The 18941-nt window shown below is 41.3% G+C and overlaps 1 protein-coding gene across 1 annotated transcript in view; it reads left to right on the top strand.

Annotated features, from left to right (window-relative positions):
• The window catches only part of COL9A1 (collagen type IX alpha 1 chain), a 59382-nt gene extending 48082 nt beyond the window's left edge, over positions 1–11300 (top strand). The window contains exons 33-38 of the mRNA XM_026051267.1: positions 830–862; positions 2692–2838; positions 3311–3365; positions 5461–5649; positions 9761–9838; positions 10902–11300. Of these exons, the coding sequence (XP_025907052.1) occupies positions 830–862; positions 2692–2838; positions 3311–3365; positions 5461–5649; positions 9761–9838; positions 10902–11086 (687 nt within the window). The 3' untranslated portion in view covers positions 11087–11300. The remainder of the gene's footprint in view (positions 1–829; positions 863–2691; positions 2839–3310; positions 3366–5460; positions 5650–9760; positions 9839–10901) is intronic.
• The last annotated feature ends 7641 nt before the right edge of the window (positions 11301–18941 follow it).

Genomic DNA, 18941 nt, shown 5'->3' with positions numbered 1-18941 from the left:
TCAAGAGAAAGTTAGTGGCTATCTACTAAAAAAATATGATATTATTTACTACCAGGGGACGTACTAGAAAGAAACACTATTTTTGTTTTGTTTTGTTTTCCTACACTCTGCAATTTAAAAATGTTTTTAAGGTAACAGCCAAAGTGAGCTAGATGTCCAGTGACACAGCAAGTGGGGCTCCAACGAAGCAACTGTAGGAGTTGTCCAAATGTGCTGGTGGTTACTCTGTTTTCGAGCTGATGARTTGTTTCCCTTTCACTTATGACACATTCCCCAACAAAAGAAGTGGCTTTTCTGGCTCCTAGAACCCCATTATTTCACCAGTGACATCTAGGAGCTGGAGGGACAACATTTTCTGAAATCTCTCCAAGTGCACTGTGGTGCAGGAGATGAATTAATCTGTTTCATAGTGATTACAAAACTTTTCATCAAAGTATTATTTTTGTTCCGATTCAGATTGAAAGCTTCTGAATAGCAAGACTTATTCTTGGTCAAATGATAAAGGGTCATGAGGTTACTGGAAGCTGGGAGTTGGGAGCCTGGGAACAGAGACTTCTTAGACTTCCTTAATTCTGCATTAAAAAGTGTTTTTGAGAAATGAATCTTAAAGAAAACAATAATTCCCAAATTAAACAGAAACTTAAATTTTATTTCTGAATGAATTTTAATTATTTTGAGGTGTAATTTTACTTAAATCAACGAGTRCCTTTAGTGCTAAATGCTTGAATTTTTTAAAACTGAAGAAGTATGTTAGGTTTATTGMCTTTATTTTGTGTATAATAATCTATAAGCTCTTTTGATGCAGTTTGTCTTTTTTTTTTTTTTTCAGGGTGACATGGGATTACCAGGTGCAAAGGGATCTGTAAGTACAATGAATTACAATGTTCTAGAACTACTGAACTCTAATATGTCAGATAGATGTTTTGTTCTGATGTAAGAAGGAGAATGCAAGTAACAAGGTCTTTACAAACCTCAGTTAAATGAGYTCCCACAACATTTCTTCTTTTTAATTCCTCAATACCTCTAATATTAAAATTAATCCRTTTTCGAAAGGAATTCACCTCCTGAATCCCAAGCTCCTTGGAAGAGAAGCAGCCTTCAGCAGCAGTTTTCTGGCCACCTCATTTTGCAGAAATGAATGGCCCCTTTGTGCTGCAGAGGTGTTGCCTCGAAGGAGTCCCAGTACAGGGGCTGTGTTCAGCCTGTAATCTTGATGCTGTGAAAAAGCTGGCAGCAGGACTGCCCTGTTGCTGAAAGCTGAAGTATTTCTGGCCCAGATTCCTCTTTTTTTGAAGATAACAAAACGATGCCTTTGATGAGGGAGGTGCGTAAAAACTTGTATGCCACACAAGATAAAGCTTGAGAGCTGAATGCCCTCTTTTACTTCTGAGTCCTTGAGGAGCGTGGTGGTTGTGGCCGCTGGCAGCTGGGGCTGTAACGTGAGCAGCTCAGCAGAGCCCGCCTGTAACAGGAGCGTGGCGCCTGCCGCTCCACCGCCAGCGCGGCTTTGGGGCGAAGCACATGCAGGCTAGAAAGTGGTTACTGGGAATCAGGATCTCAAGGGAAGGACGTGGAGATGGAAAAGATGTATTAGAGGGGAAGGCTGCATTTTTACTCCCCGGATTCTTAAAATTCTGGAATCCTTTTCCTAGATCCTAGAATGCTTTTCCTAGCGAGTGCACACATAAGGAAGAGTGATCCACCAAAGAGCCTGATAACTCGCCAAATTTCAAARGAAGATATGATGACTTCCTTGCTGTTTAGTCCACAAAGGGAACCCTGCTCTCCTATTCATACATCTCTTAAAGCATTTTCTTCCCATTTCCTTCTGAGAAGACCAGCAGGTAGCTGCCTGAGATGCAGCAKGGATGGGACTGATGTGGCTCCATCATGTGGAACTGTTACCACAGCTGGGTGGCTTGCCACGTTTAAGAACTTCACCTTGAGTTGGATGTTACTTTCTTCTCCAGTATTTTGGGGAAGTTGTAGCTGTGTAGTGAGCTACTTCTTTTTTTTTCTTTTCATTTTTCTTTTCTGTTGGAACTACTGTCAATCACTACAGTGATGTCTATTGAAAGTGGTCCAGAGCTGAGGTTGGCATAGGTCCCCCTGTGCTTCCAGTTAATCTTTACATCTTTACAGCTTTTGCTTTTAGCAGTTGAAAAGATACATGACCATGCTTATTTACAACAAAACGATTTTAATGGAAGGTTTTCTTACGATTTTGAGTTTGCAGTTTATATAATACTGATTTTTATATGTAATGAATGCATAATACCGATTTTTAGCTTTAGATTTCTGCAGACTTCTACCCCAAAACAACAAAAGAGCCGCTAGGAAATAATACATGTGTATTATGGAATATTGCTCCTGCTGAAGTTAAAAGAAATTCCACCCATTATTGCAGAGTCTGGAAATTCACACCCTGACTTTCCATTTCTTTGTGCAATTTGTCTGGGAACAAATGAACTCTTATGGTCAGAAGGAAAGAATAGGTGTTTTACTCATTGCAATAAGTACCGTCTAGATTTTATTCTCCTCCTTCTCTTTCTTTGTTGCTTTTATAGATGASAGTGTATTTATGAAAAAAAAGATATGTATGTACAATACAGGGCATGATCATGAAGACAAAAACATATGCCTTGCTTGGCAATGATGCAATCTTCTGAAATTCCTCTCTCTTACTGTCAGGTGGGTAACCCTGGAGAGCCGGGTTCCCGYGGGCCAGAGGGGATCCGGGGGCTGCCGGGCATGGAAGGACCACGAGGCTCGCCGGGGCCGCGCGGCCTGCAGGGGGAACAGGGGGCCCCAGGCCTGCCGGGCAGCCAGGGTCCAGCTGTAAGTACCATTTTCAGGTTATGGGCATCTTTGGGCTCTGGGCTGCCGCTTGCAGCACTCGTTTTGCAGGATCACAAGCCCCACGTGCCCAAGTGCACACGTACACACACGCACGTGCAAGCATGAACCTGAATGCCACAGCAGCCCATGAAGCACCTGGTCCCTTGCAAGAGACACATCTCTACACCAGCACAGTCTTAGGGGTCTCTTTGGGTAGGACTTTTGGTCCTCTGCTTTCAGTTCAGCTCTGCTTTTTYCTTTCTGGTGCCACCTGCGCTACTGCAGGGTGCACCTACCATTTTTCATAAGTGGGTGTATCAGGCAAACATAGTACCTACCAAAATCAAATGAACTAATCAAATGGAATGCAGTGGCAGTAGATTTTGCATGGATTTGAACAGCTTGCTTTAACCAGCATTTACACTGATACTGCTTTTTGGGTTCTTTTTAAATGTTGCTTTTTTAACCCTAGGGAAAAGAACCAACTGATCAGCACATTAAGCAGGTTTGCATGAGAGTCATGCAAGGTAAGTGTGCTAAGAAGYATTAAAATTTTATTGTGCATTTAAATCAGAATACTCTAAGGCTGTGTTCATCATCTTCCCACATTCCCTGAATTGCAGCCCCTTAAACAGGGGCACCTGGCAGATGGTCTTCTCACAGGTTAGTGTAAATACTGAGGAATTAGTTTATTTCTTATACCCCTTGCACAGCTCATTGAATCACCTKTTGATTCCACAGTTGCAATATCCAGACCATAGTGTTTTTAAATGATTAATACATTTTATATGCAAACTATTTCCTATGTTTAAATAGATAAATCTGTATAGACTCACTGAAAGTTGCTCTTACCATTTGTCCTTATTCATTATCAGATTACAGCAAAAAAAAAATGTACAAAATATGTAAAAAGAACAGGGTAGACTGACACTGTCTATAGATAAAAACATAACATAAAATGAAAACAACAGGCAGATGTTCAAAGCCCTAATTGCATTTGTTCAGTTCTTTTATGATATCCACACCTCACTTTTTTCTATTACAGTTGGGTGCATGGAATTTACTGAGTTTACAGTTTTATGCTGTCCTGCAAGCACAAAAGAGACCTTTTCTGGACTTGCTACTGTAGATGTCCTTTGGGATATTATTTCTTTGTAAGAGCTTAGCAGAATAATATTGCTGCTCATGATTTAATTTAAAAATTCTCAGTACTAATCACTGTTCCTGATACTGCCCAAAAGGGTATTTTTTTTTATTTCAGTTTGAGTTATTCTGGCAGAGAACATCTTCCGTTTTCTATCAAGGGAGGGAGGGAGGGAGGGAGGGAGGGAAGAAGGCAGGGAAAGAAAGGAAGGAGGGAAGAAAGGAGGGAAGGAGGGAAGGAGGGAAGGAAGGGAAGGAAGGAAAGGAAGGAAGGAAGGAAGGAAGGAAGGGAGGGAGGGAGGGAGGGAGGGAGGGAGGGAAGGAGGAAGGATCCATTAAAAGAATCTTTGAAAGTGGCCTCTTGAAAAGCACAGTAATATTGAGGAGGATTATAGAGATATCGGATGTGGTGCTTGAGTTTCCTCACAACCATTAGAATTAGCAGTGAGCACAAGGACGTGAGAAAAATGTAGGCCATCTTCACTGCATCTCTCTTGAGAGCCCTAACATTGTCCATATGCATACTAACATACATATAGACATATATATAAATATATGCAAGCGAGTACCCTAAGTTTGAAGYCAGCTTTAGCTGCAGTCCAACTCCTCAGCGGCCTCTGGCCACAGATGTGCCCGGCTGCTGCTGGAGCCCTCAGCTGTCTGCTGGCCCAGCTCCGGCTCCTCTTGTTTGCAATCCTGTGCTCCTGCCTATGTTAATATTTCTTGGGTGAGGACACACGTTAAAAGAGCAAATCTTGCCAAGTGAAACATACCTTTTTAGCAAATATTACCTGAAACTGTGTATGGCTCTGTCCAGAAAAAGCTGTTTCTAAGGCATGCCTCTGTTCCAAGGAATGACAAGCTGATGATTGMCTACAGCAAAGCTTCTGCAGATTTACTTGAAGTAAAAACAATTGATATAAAATGTCAACTCAAGTAAACTTGAGTTCACAAACACAAATATAAGGGATTTTTCCTCTGAAAATAAGGGCTCTTTGAACTAAATTCAAATTATAAGGACATTTCTAAATAAACTATATTTTATTTTATTAGTTTCTTTCTAAATTAGTTTATTAGTAGTAGAAGTTTATTTCTATAATAATAATTATTACTATTGTTGGTTTATTCTAAATAATACATTTATTTTAAAATAAATTACTTTTCTAAATAAACTATAAACCTCCAAACATCTGGAAGATGTTGAGTTCAGAGTGAAAACTTGAGAGCATGCCTGCACAGTGTGTCACTGAAAGCACTGAGTAAGATAATAATCTTCTGTGTAGTCCTCTTTCCACCTATTTCCTACCTATTCTACCTCCATTTTACCTAGGGAAAGTGGTGTGTTGTAACCTGTCACTTTCCATAGCAGAGTATTTGCTTCACATCAAATAGAGATTTTTCTTTTGTGGTCTCTGATGCTTGGGAATTTTTCCATAATTTTGCACTTACTACTTAATTCTGCCTTGCTGTTTATTGCAGAGCAATTGGGTCAGCTGGCAGCCAGTCTTAGGAGGCCAGAATTTGGGGCTCCAGGGCTGCCGGGCCTGCCTGGGCCACCAGGAGCTCCTGGGCCTCCTGGGGAAAACGGCTTTCCTGGACAGCTTGGACCTCGTGGCTTGCCTGGTCTGAAGGGGCCCCCTGGTGAAATTGGTCGTAAAGGTCCTAAAGGTGAGAATTTCTGTAGCTGCCTTTCAGCTGGTGCCCGTAAATGCTCTCCTTGTAGTGCAGAACCACGTCATATTTAAACATAGTTCAGCAGTCTCGCATACTAGCCGTATTAAAACCAAAGTTGACCTTAAGCTTTCCACATTCTACAACTAACTCCTTTCTGTGCAAGAGGGAATCTATATTTAAGTTCCTGGTTTAAAATCGCACAGTCTTTCTGACCACGCAATACAATTTACAGCTTGTGTTGCCAGCACTGGTYGTCGGAAGCAGAGAGGTGCAGAGACATAACCCTAGAAATCCTTTGAGCTCCAGAGACGTAACCCTATAGATCCTTTGAGCTAGGCATTTCCAGCACTCCTTTTGCATGACTTGAACCCTGAAAAGATTTTTTTTTTTATGGTTCACAGACTGTGGGATGGTTCATATGTGTGAAGCCCCCGCACAAAATCCTAAATTTGGTATTTAGGCCATAACTGTTGCCTTAGTTGCCACAGTGACTAAAGGATATGCTAGTTCAGCCTCAAAGACTCACTTATAATTTTATCCTTTGTAATGAATCACTTACCCAATAGGAGAAAGGAGAGGCATCTGTCTTCATTTACTTTCATATTCATAGGAAGCAGAAAAGATTTCCTAATATTAGCTCTCCCTCTTATGCACTTTTGAGGTTTGTGGTTACACTCCAGAGAAGTTTGGGCCATGATTCTCTCTCTGGCCTCTCAGCCCAGATGTGAATCTCCCTTCTGCTAGACTGACAATCCCAAAAGATAACAAAACACTCAGATACTTTCACTCAAGTCTGTCCTTCTACATCTGGCCCCTCTCTTACATTGTAAGTGACTGATAACACTTTGCCTGTCATTTTGGCGTAGAAAACAAGTCGTTCTTAACTTCACCATTATTGCGCAGAGGATCACCACCTACTGACTSTTTGGAAAGAACAAATCCATACTAAGATTCACCTTACATGAGAAAAAAAAAAGAAAAAAAATACTCAATTAATCTCTTGTTTCTGAGTGAAAGGGTTTATATCCCTGCAAAGGATTACACAGTAGATTTTTCTGCAGAGTCTGATAAGCACTATGTGTGTGTTACTGTTTCTATTCAGCCATGGGTTTGTTTCCTTTTCTTGAAGGAAAGTTTTACTTAAAAATTGTGCTTCTGCACAAGGCTGGCCTATAGCCAGATTAGGATATTTGCTTTTGTCTCAAGTTCTATTTGAAAGTAAAACCAGAAAACTTTTAATGAGAGAAGTTCTAGAATAAAAAGAARTTTTCAGCTTCTTTGTTGCTGGAGATTTGTTGGCGTGTTAATTTAGCATAGTATAATCTACATTCTTATTTTAGAAGCAACAAGAATTGATATAAAAAAAAGTGATCTGACATATTGAACATGATTCAGGAAAGCAGCTATACTCTTGTTCGTATTTTAAAAATTATACGTATAGAGCACCCCCGCCTCTCCCCCCCCAGCAGAAGTAAAAACTTAAAGATGACTGCGGTGAGGAGCTGTCTGTAAGGGCTTCAGTGCAGCTAAAATGACTAGATTAAGATAATGGAGTTATTTCAGCCAGTGTTGGGCAGAGAGGAACCTCATGAGGTTCAATAAGGACAAGTGCAGGGTCCTGCACCTGGGGAGGAATAACCCCAGGCATCAGTACAAATTAGGGGTTGACCTGCTGGARAGCAGCTCCATGGAGAGGGACCTGGGAGTCCTGGTGGACACCAAGTTAACCATGAGGCAGCAGTGTGCCCTYGTGGCCAAGAAGGCCAATGGGATSCTGGCCTGCATCAGGAGGATGTTTCCAGCAGGTCAAGGGAGGTGATTCTGCCCCTCTACTCAGCTCTRGTGAGGCCGCACCTGGAGTATTGGGTGCAGTTCTGGGCTCCCCAGTATAAAAAGGACGTGGAGCTCCTAGATAGGGTCCAGTGGAGAGCAACAAAGATGATTAAGGGACTGGAAMATCTCTCATATGAGGAGAGACTGCATGAGTTGGGCCTATTCAGCTTGGAGAAGAGAAGGCTGAGGGGATCTTATTAACATGTATAAACACATGAAGGGAGATGGTAAGGAGGAGGGGGCCAAGCTGTTCTCAGTGGTGGCCAGTGACAGGACAAGGGGTAATGGGTGCAAGCTGAAACACAGGCAGTTCCATCTCCAGGTGAGGAGGAACTTCTTCCCTGTGAGGGTGCCAGAGTCCTGGAACAGGCTGCCCAGGGAGGTTGTGGAGTCTCCTTCTCTGGAGATCTTCCAAGCCCCCTTGGACACCATCCTGTGCCACATGCTCTGGGTGTCCCTGCTTGAGCAGGAAGGTTGAGCTAGATGATCTCTAGAGGTCCTTTCCAACCTTTAAGATTCTGTGATTCTGTGATTCTGTCATTCTGTGAGCACTCTATATACACCTTACAGACTCTAAAGACCATTCTGATTTAGGCAGCAATGAGCTGGGAGATGGAAACAGTATTTCACTACTGGACAAAAACTGGTTTGAAATGGATAAGCTGCTGCTGTTCTGATACACGTGTAGTATTACTCAAGGTGAAAGACCTCACTAAAAGACTTGGATTACATTATTTATGAAGCTTGGATTACATTATTTATGAAGATCTTGACAACTGCGCGGTGTTTCATGGTGTATGAGGCACATGAAGATTGACAGGTGCCCTGAAACAAAATTAGTGATTCATTTTGAATTCCTGGTAGCTACCAGAGTTCCACAGAGGTCAGGGAGATGAACGGACTTTTATTTGGGGATGTTTCTGAGAGAGGAGGATTACTAAGAGAGTAGTGTGTGTGATGTCTAACATGTGTGATGTCTAACATGTGTGATGGATATGATGAAGATCAGATACAGAGGAACATGGTGCAATATGTGCAGGAAAAGATGCACAGGAACAGTGATTAACAGTAACAACAGCAGGGCTGGAAAGACTTGAAAACCTGGAAGCTGTAGAAGTCTGTTTGGGTAACATGACATTCAGTGGCTCTGGTGGAGAAGAGATGAGATTGATGTAGTCTTCATGCTGACTGGACAGGTAGATTTTACTCTGAAGTCTAGAGATGCCTCCTCTAGTGTCCTGTGAGCATCTTCAGTTGAAACTCAGAGTTTTGTACTCTCTTGTGTATCTTTTCAAATGGCTCTCTCATCTTCTGACACTAGGCAATCTGATAGGCTATTCAAACTTTCCTCACTATACTGTCCATAGGACAGCTATTTGTGCAGTACAAGAAAGTGTAGAGGTTCAAAATAAAGCTCTCTCAAATGTTGTTGGGCTTATACCTGTGGGTTTAAACCCACAGAAAAGCAACCAACAAACAAAAAAAATCCCAGGATTTTACATAGTGTATTTGTAAATATATATTTGTAAATATATATTTGTAAATATATATTTATATTGTAAATATATATTTGTAAATATATGAATTTTCAGGGTGCATGTGTACAATGAACAGAATCTGAACTCTTCAACTAACAATAAAAAAACCTTTTTCTTACTAAGATACTTCTTGTTTGAGCAACACAAAAATGAGTGTGAAGAAAAGCTAGGCATCCACTGAAGAAAGGTCCCTGTAATACCAGCCAAAGGAGAACAAAAGGCCTTTGCTTCACATTTGGGAACATCTTATGTGGTTTAAACAAAATGCTGTGCAGGCTGGCTGGTCTTTTCTTCCCTGCACTATCTTGAGAAGCAGCACTTGAGAATCTTTATTTCTGAGCTGAGTTCACAGACCCCTGCAAAAGCTCCCTGCCAGCTACCTAAGGCTGTGATCCAAAATAGCTTAAGTGGTTTCGTGAGATTAGTTGCTTTCTGTTATACAGCCTATCACGTATTTTATGTGGTATATATACTATTTATATGGCATATATACTGCCCAATCCTAAGTTTTGTTTCAATATGTCCAAGTATAACTCCTCTGAGTTTAAAAAAATTCCAAACCAAGCAAATGTCTCGCAAGGATGTGACTCAGGGTATCTGTAGGAGAATATGCAGAATATAAACAGGTACCTGAGTTCACTGCTAATCAGTTGCTCACCTTTGAGAGAAAATATATTGAAGATAACATGTGTGGCAGGTTGTAAATCATATATATTTTTTTGATGTTGCTTTAGGTGAACCAGGAGAAAGAGGAGAAAGAGGATTTCCAGGCAGAGGACCGAAAGGTTATCCTGGACCAAGAGGTCTTCCAGGTAAATATAAATGGGTGAGGATGGATTAGAGGAGGAAGAGATGCAGAGTAAAAAATGCATTTAGAATTGATATTTTAAGCTCTTTTAAAAATCTGAAAGGTGTTCCTTAAGCAATAAATACCAAATTTTTACTTTGCACATAATTACACAGTCACAAAACACAATTAAAAGTTTTTCTTTTACTAAAGAGCCACCACTTTACCCTATGGAGCAAAATTAGGAAAATAGTGTACAAAGTATTTTTAAAAAAGCAATAATTAAAAAATAAAGTCTTGATACCCAGGCTGTCTCTCTGGCAGCCACAAGAGTTTTCAGAAACTCTGAATTTATAATTTAGGACACTGGTATAATTTCTCCTGTACTTTTGTGGTAAGCGTTAAGTGTTATGGAATAGGAGTCCCTGAACAGATTCTTGCTGGTAAATGCAGCACAACTGTCCTCTAGCGGCCAGTGAATGAAAATAAACAAGTATTTCCCTTGAGTGCTGCCTGTTTCTGAATATATTCAGACATAAGTTCTCAAAGTTTATTCTGTTTGGAGGAAAGACAACAGTTTCAGTTAAGTACACACTGATATCTAGGATATTTCAGTGCTCTTTATTAGAAGGATCCTCACTGAACTACTTTTTTTTTCCATCCCCTCATTGGGGCTTTAGAAGTAATAAAGATACTTTAGTGCTCAGCAATTGTTCCCTGACTGATCCGAGGGGAAAGTAAATTCATGGTATGCTTTTTTCTAAAGCATTAATGTAACTCTGAAATAGTGAGGAGCATCTACTCCTTCACGCACATCAACAGCCGGTTGTGCTGCATAGCTCCTTGCAGCCGTAGGTCTGCGCTAGGGTGACTGGAGGGAATTTAGCCTGATGTAGCTGGTTCTGTTAGAGGAAAATATATCCCTCTGAGTGGGCAACTTTCTGGGGAAGCCACTGTGAGCAGGAAAAAGGGAATTTTTGTACAGCTAAAAAGGAAGTTTTTGTACAGCTGAAGAGCAGGCCCATTGGTTAAGCTACACATGTGCTTAAGTCCTGCTGCCAACCTGGTGCCTKCGACTGCTTTTGCAGGTGAGCCCGGAAAAGCCAGCTACGGCCGGGAAGGCCGGGAGGGCGAGCGGGGCCGCCCGGGGGTGGCCGGCCAGCCCGGCATTCCCGGCCCGCCTGGCCCGCCCGGCCCACCCGGCTACTGCGAGCCCGAGTCCTGCAGGATGCAGGCAGGACAGAGGGCCGGGAAGAATGTGAAGGGGCCGTGAAGGCGCCAGCGGCCRCACCGGGTATCCCGCTGGAGAGAAGTAACGTACGGAGAGGAGGCACAAGTGAGGAGAAGCCTCTCAGCTGAGGTTTCACCGCGGCATTTTTAATGCAGTGGTTGTACGGTCTTTCTACATGTGTACTTAGCCAAACAAACTGGAACAGTGTTGCTTACAAAACTGCACACGTGGGTGATTCGGGCTCTTTTTCCACGGTGAAGGAGAAGGCACCTGCCTTTTGGGGGTATGTAGGGGGGAGGGACTGGTTTTTGGTTTTATTTTTTTTGTTTATTTTAAATAAAGACATTCCCCGTGAATACTTCCTCTCCCCTACTTAATTCCGAAGCATGATGTACAGTGAGACAATGTGTCTTTGGACATCAAATAAAATGGAATAGTTTATATTTATTTCAATTGTAGCTATTCTTTTTTGTGCCTGCATAAACTCCTATACAGATCACTTCACTTCCAGCACATWCATTCCGTTGCATGTATGGGCTGCACAGGGTGCACTGGCCCTCCTGCAAACCTTCAGGTGAACTTTCAGAGCCAGGAGACTGTTCTTAGGAAAACCTGCCACTTTGGACATCTCTAACATTGTAAATCTCTGCAAATGTATGACCCCTGGGTTCTCGTGAATAAGCCACATGGAACAACTTCTTAATTTCCACTGGCCAATTTGTGTTGCATTCCTCATTTCATATAAAGCCTATTCCAGGTTGACGTCATCTATGCAAAATTAAAAGGACAGAAGCCACTCTCAGAGGAATATTAAGTAAATCCCACAAATATACAACTATTATAGCCAAGATTATGTACTTTGAATAACATCTCTGGCTGTAAAAAAAAAAGAAGACAGAAATAAATAATGTGTTAACCTCCTGGGGGTTTTCAGTATGTATGGCTGCATGCGATAGTAGTGAACCGCACAGCTGTTATATTGCCATTGGAGATAGCCCTACTTGCCTTGTTTTTCTAAACACCAATTTTAGGGAAAAATGAGCAATGTGGAATTTTTTGTTTCTCTCTGTCCAAATCAAACTGTTTCTCTATTTACTTTCTTTTAAGTGCGTTCTCTCTCAAAGCAAAGGAAACCATCCTGTGGCTTTTCTTTCTGTCTTGCCATTAGTCACTAAACTTCCAAAAAGCAAAATTTGCTTTTTTGCACTTGCTTTAAGCACTTTTTTTTTTTCCTGGCCCTTCATTTTCTGCTTATGTTTAAAATAGTTGACTTTTATGCCAATGTAAGGAGGTAACACGGGCAGTGGAGCCATGCACTCTGCCTATCATGACAGTAAGGTCCCTGCCTAAAAGGACATTAAGGAGAAAAATACTGAATCATAGTTCTGAAAGGGATTGTTGAAAAGACAACAAACAAACCTTTCTTAAAGTAAAGCTGCTGCTCTAGCTGTATCCTCTCTGCCACCTTGTGTGTTGACAGAAATAGCCCAAATAGACATCACTTGGAAGAAGACTGTATGAAAAAAAAAACATTTATTAAAAGAAATCATTTGGCACATTTACTTATAAACTTTTAAGAACAAGTTAAACAGAGGATTACATTTGCTAAACTCCATGCCCATCCCAGCTCAGTGTTTTAAACAATAAGATGCTGCAGAGTTTGCATATTCACAAGTAAATCGCTCTGCCCAGCTCTACAGAGCAAGAGCAGCAGCTGAGATTTCAGGCAGGAGACCGGGAAAAATTGGGCTTGAAAAGGTGAAAGGTGATCCTAAAGACTTTGGGAAAAGCCTAGGAGAGAGCAGCTCTCCTGCCTCTCTGGTCTGGCTGGAACTTCCCCTCTCTGACACTTCTAATACTATAAGAAACCATCCAAACAGAGTCGTTCACAGAATTTTGTTCTTTAAAAATGAATCCAGACTACAGCATGCGAGGTGATAGGCCTGATCGCACAGAGCTGCTCCATGAAGTGCCCCAAAAGCCCTCCGGATGTCGTAATAAAACATTAATGCCAATTACAAATCGTAGTTTCACCAGCAAACTTTTATTTGGACTATAAAGTGTGTAAAACTGTTACAGAAAAAAAAAAAAAAAGGTTAACAGATTGCAAATACTTTTTTTTCCCACAGGTAATGCAAAAACATAAGTAATCAATAGAAGCAATAAACACAACATTTCATTACAAATGTGATGTGCTTTTAAAAAATATAGTCTGAAAATACATAAAATCCCACAATGGAACTCAGGTAGGAGGGAAAAAAATCCCGCATGTAAAAAATAAATCAGAATTATTACAAGAAAACACTTCCAACATTGAGGCTCAATTCAAGACATCATCTGTTTAAGTGGATAGTTTATGATTGTGACCAAATTTCTACCTCCAAGCTGATTTAAAAAGTGAGTTTTGACTTAAAATACTGAAGTAAACTGAAGAATAAATTCCCAGGCTATGTTATAAGACTGTATGGGACTTATATTGGCTAATTTAACTACTTATGAATTACCAACCTTGTGCAAGAATGGAAAAAAATTCTTAGATACAGTATATACAAAAAAGTCAAAAACTGATAGTTATTGGCAACATATTCAAGTAAATAAATATTTGGAAAATTAAAAAAATCATAAATCTAAAAGAAATATGTATCTTTTTTTTCTATAAAAATATGGTGATACATAAGCAATTGTTTAAATAAAAATATCAAGAAGGCACAAAGAGACTCCACAAGTCCACAAGACTGTCACATTTTCTAACTACACACTCCTGCGATCCTAGGGAAAACCCCATTAAGCCCCATTAGCCCTATGTTTTTCTTATACATTTCTAGCTCAATGACAAAAGATTCTATGAAAATTATCAATGAAAGACTTGTTAAAATCACTTTTACCAACGGGGATCTCTGCTGCAGCTCCTAATCGTTGACGTTTTACCAGCACTGTTATGAATACAATTTTTAGCTCCACCATTATCTCACCTAAACGTAGAAGAGATCCATCAAAAAGATGGATTGTTTAAGAACTGTCCTCAAAATGAAGGCAATTATAACCACTAATTCTCAGTCCAATCTCATATTTTGACTTTGGTGCTTTCCTTCCTAGGCTCCTGGTAAGTATTAGTGCACTGCTGCAGAGCAGGGCACTAAGAGGCATCTAAGCAGCCTTCTGCCACCCCTGTGGCACCCTGGTAGGACCTGGTGCCTTAGTCAACGCCAAAAGGCCGCTGTGAGCCCTTCATGCGGGCCAAGCTACTCATCTCTCCTAGTAGGACCTAGCAGGTAGGCACATGCTTCATATTTTTGTAGATGCTTTGAAATACTGAAGAAATTGGGTGAATTTTTGAAGTCTGCTTGACCTGCTCAATGGATGCAGCAGGGAGCTGGTGGCTACTGCTGCTTCTGGCACTATCTGGCCATGAAGTCTCTGCTTGTTGTCGAGCGCAGCCACATCAGGTTCTCTGCTCACCGACCACAAGAAAAGAAGGCAAGGTCTTTCTTTGTAAGGCACATTATTACTCCTATCTGATTTAACTTCATTTTTTTTTCCCGTTCATCTGGTTCTTTTCTTTTTCTGTTGTGTTCTGCTTGCTGATGCATGGAAAAGGACTAGGAAAAGTGCGGTGCCTTCAGCTTGTTCCTCTGCATTCCCTCGCTGYGCTGGTGTCCTTGGGTCTTGAAACAGGGGGAGGAAAGATGGTTGTTTCTGACAGAACCTCCCTCCTTTTATATGCACGGGAAGCAGGTGAAATGCTGCCGTGTTCACCTGCAATCCGCCTGCAAAGGGCCCCACAGGTGATGCACCCAGCCCATCTGCTTATCCACTTCATAGACAGCCACTGATTTGAACCTTAAATGTTGCAAATCCCCCAAAAAATCAAGAAGGAAAGTAGTAATCAGTATGCACGTACTGTGGTTAAATCAGTGACAGCTGCACGTCACTCAGGCATGGGGAAAAAAAGAAAAGCAATAAAAAGGTATGGCACTGAAAATCCTTCAAATACATTAACTGGGGATGGAATACATTTACACTGGGAGTTCAGTAAATAATTAAATGTATTCATGTTCTCATGACAGCAGACTTGGAGATAAAACTGAAAGAATATATGTAGATTACATTCTCTTTAGCTGAGAGCTTATTTTGGTCTAGGTTATATAACATTTGTTAGCAATTCATATTTGAAAACCACATTTTCTTAAGGTATTACRAAGCCTGTGTTTCCACTTAAACAACAGCTAAGGTCACAGTTAAGCTTGTTCTCCATGACCTACGTCAAGCAATACGTGTGCAGCTGGATCTGAAAATCCATCCAGCATAGCTTAGTTTTAATGGACTTTTAACATATTACCAAGGTAAATATATGTGCCTTAACATATCCAGAATCTAACAAACAAATAATAATAATAATAATAACAACAATAATAACAATAATAATAACAATAATAATATACCAGCACTGTTGTATTTCCTGAGATAGTCCTCATGTGTGAACATTTTAAGTTAGAGCAGTGATCTTACTCAGTTGRTAAAATTACAGGTCAGTGGCTGGTTTTACCACTGTATATTTGGAGCAACAAGTATACAAAGCGCTAATTTAGCTGGTGGGGTTTTCATACAACTTTTATATAAACACGACATAAAAATGTATACAAAATTTGAGTGTAGACTGACATGAAAAGGAGTATTTCACCACTGTGAAAAATCAGAAGTGCCAAAATATTTTATGTGCTTACCCAAGAATTTAAAACATTGGCCTTACAATGTGCTGCATATCTAATACTTGTCATAACACGGAGTCATGAAACCTGCAGGAGGGCTGGTGATGATGCATTCAGCTGTGGTTCTGTTTCACAGTGCTTATTCTAGCATTGAAACCAAATCGCACTTAATACAAAAATATTAGTTCTGAAAATGCTAACAAGTAGGTTGCACTGCTGCTTGGTTTTGCAGTGCTGGCAATTTTATTTATTACCCTTAGCAGACTTGCTGCTCCCCTAGAGACAAGTATCATTACAGTGGACACAGATGATGTCTGCCAGTGATATGTTCTGTTACTGCATATATTTCTATATTGTTTATACATCCAAAACACAAAATCTCAGCGACATTACCTTGAAATAGTTATTCAGAAAAGGCAGTATTTTTTACAAACACCACCATAAAAAAAAAAAAAAAAGGAAAAAGAAAAAGAGAGAGATTTTAGAAAAGGGTATTGGACTCAAGAAATGTGACACGCGGTGCCATGGGCAGCACCGGGAGGATGGACCAACTCCACCGTGTGGATGACAGGAGCAGAGCTTTAACCTTGAGAAAACYGCTCCACTGCAGCGCTGCTGCAGCCTGACTCCTTCCTTCAACAAGCGGAGGAGTTCTGCATGTTTTAAGAAAGAGCTACAATTTTAAGAAAGTCCTAACATTTTCTTAGAAGGTGACAGAGAAACTAAAATAGAGCTGCCTGCCCTCGACATAGAACAAAGCTTAGAGAACACTGTAAAAAGTGGGAAGCATGTTGTCAAAGAGATATCCGTTCTACATTTTGCTCTAAGTAAAATAACTTGTGCTACCAGAAAAAAAAAAAAAAAGAAAGAAAAAAAAAAGAGCTCTGCATTTAATTCCTTGCAATATTTACTATAGTACATACTGGATAAACCAGACACGAAACAGATAAATCACAAAATAGATTACCCCCCCACACCAAAAATAATGAAAAAGATCATCACAAAACCCAAGACAGCATCAGCAAACAAATTTCAGGGACCAAACCTGAAAAATATTCAGAAAGAGGCATGTTCCAAACTGGGTTTGGTGTTTGGCAACCCCATGGCAAATGAGGCAAAGCTACCTGGGTCCAACTCTCTCCTACCCGAGTAAGGAACATGGCATCTTTAAAAAGGTATCACAATACCCCGTGTAACAAAATACCCGTTTTCTCACATGAGAAAATTAAATTGGGCTTAACGCAAAATAAGATATAACTAAACAAGATAACTACCAAAGTCACCTGCAAATAAATTCAGTGTTCAAATAAATTTTAAAGACTTTTAGCTTTGCGCCTGAAAAAGAAAAAAAGGAAAAGGCATCTGTAGGAAATATAGATGAAAAAATAAATTTCTCAAAGTACAAAAAAAAAAAAAAAGTGTTCTACTCGCTGATAACTTCAAGTAAATTGAATCAGGCAAGTAGCAAACGCTCAGTCCCAACTAGCCCAAAGCCCCCAGTATGCACACAGCGCTGGAGCGGAGCAGTTCCCTCGGCTCGCGCTGCGCCGCTCTGTGACACACAGCACCCTTGCGGAGATACATCAGCACGSACAACGGAGGTCAAAATTAAGTTACAAAGTAAAAAAATATGCAGCTTTTACAGAGATTGGAATCACTAGAGAAGTAGAAATACATCCCCGGGGAAGGTCCGTGCCCCGCGTGTGGCCAGCAGCTCGCTCTCCACATGGCTGTTGCCGCTTGCCCCGCGCGGGGGCTTCTCTGACGTCCGTCTCCATCGGGGGCAGACGCGGCCTTGGCCCTCGCCTCAGCGCCTCTCTGGTGCTTGGCACCTTCCCGGCTGGAGCGGCCGCGCGGGCCGAGGTGCTGGGATGCTCCGTGCCCTTGGGGAGGCCTCTTGTGGTGTTGGGAGCGCCCTGGAGCTTCCACGTGCTCCCAACTATCCTAGCGTTCCGGCATGGGCGCCTCTGGGCCGGGAGTGAGTGCGGGGAACTCTGATCAGCACAAACGCCGACGACGTGATTTTTAAAGGCTCCCACCTCCAGTTCTTACTGCTTTCGAGCAAAAAACAGATTCCAGGTAGATTTGTCTGTTCACCATTCAAGCCCAGCAGTCACCTTTGCCACTTACCATCACAAAGCAGGAGAGAGAAGCTAGCGGCCTACGGGCCGGCAGAGTCCCTGCTGCTGGTTTTGTATGTCGAGCTGTGCAGTTTTGTGCAGGCCCGTGGCTTAYTGCTGCCGTCTCTGCACTACACTTGCAACTTCTGTTGTGCTGTCCAAGCTCCTTAGGAATGGGCTGTAGAGGCTCTAGCATCACCTTGGCTCCAAGCAATGTTAATGCACTTGCTAAGCTCATCAGCTGTTTGAAGAGGTGTGAGTTCTCAGTTAGGAATAACACCACCAGTCCCCAGGAATTCAGCATCTAAAGCATCCAGGCTAAGTAGAGTAATAATAATGCAATATCCATGGCTAAGCAATCGTACAAGTTCTGAGTTGGAATAACACTCGRTCAAAACAAATGCTTCCTGCGGCGGCACATGGTGAATTTCCAGTCGAATCAAAATGTTKCATGGGAAAGGAGAGAGAGAGCACATGTCTACCTTCATTTTACTGATGACACCTCAGAAATTACTGAAAGGATGGGAAGTGTTCATGCTGTGGGACAGACCCCTCCAGAAAGGGCTGCTGGAGCATCCTCAAGGGAGAGCAACATTCAGTCTGAGCAGAGTTCCCAGCACTCCGGCCACGAGCCAACATGCGCTGCTAGTGGGTACGCTTCAAAAAACCTCACAACTGCATTTTATTCATTTAAGCTTCACCAGTAGCAAGAAAAATAGATCCAGCTTACGTACTGAGGCATACAGACTGTCATAAATTATAATAAAATATTTTCTGTTTGAAGAAAGAAGCCGACGAAAATTATTTGGGCCTATTTTCTCCTCTAAGCAAAATAAATATGAGAAATAACACAACACATGGAATGCACTCTGGAAAATAAAAGGCATCATTTCATAATTACGACACTGCAAGTAGCACACAAAAGGCTCAGTTCTGTGCCTTATAAATTATCTGGATACTCCGCAGTGTCTGGGGGAAAAATATGCACCAAGTATTCCGAAGATTAAGTTAAATTATTAAGAGAAGTGAAAAGTGGCTGTGAACCCAAGCGTCTCCGGGAGAGGGTTT

This window comes from Nothoprocta perdicaria, unplaced genomic scaffold, assembly GCF_003342845.1.
Source record: "Nothoprocta perdicaria isolate Ctin4 unplaced genomic scaffold, notPer1 scaffold_74, whole genome shotgun sequence".
NCBI lineage: Eukaryota > Metazoa > Chordata > Aves > Tinamiformes > Tinamidae > Nothoprocta > Nothoprocta perdicaria.
This window is presented reverse-complemented; position numbering and strand designations above follow the sequence as displayed.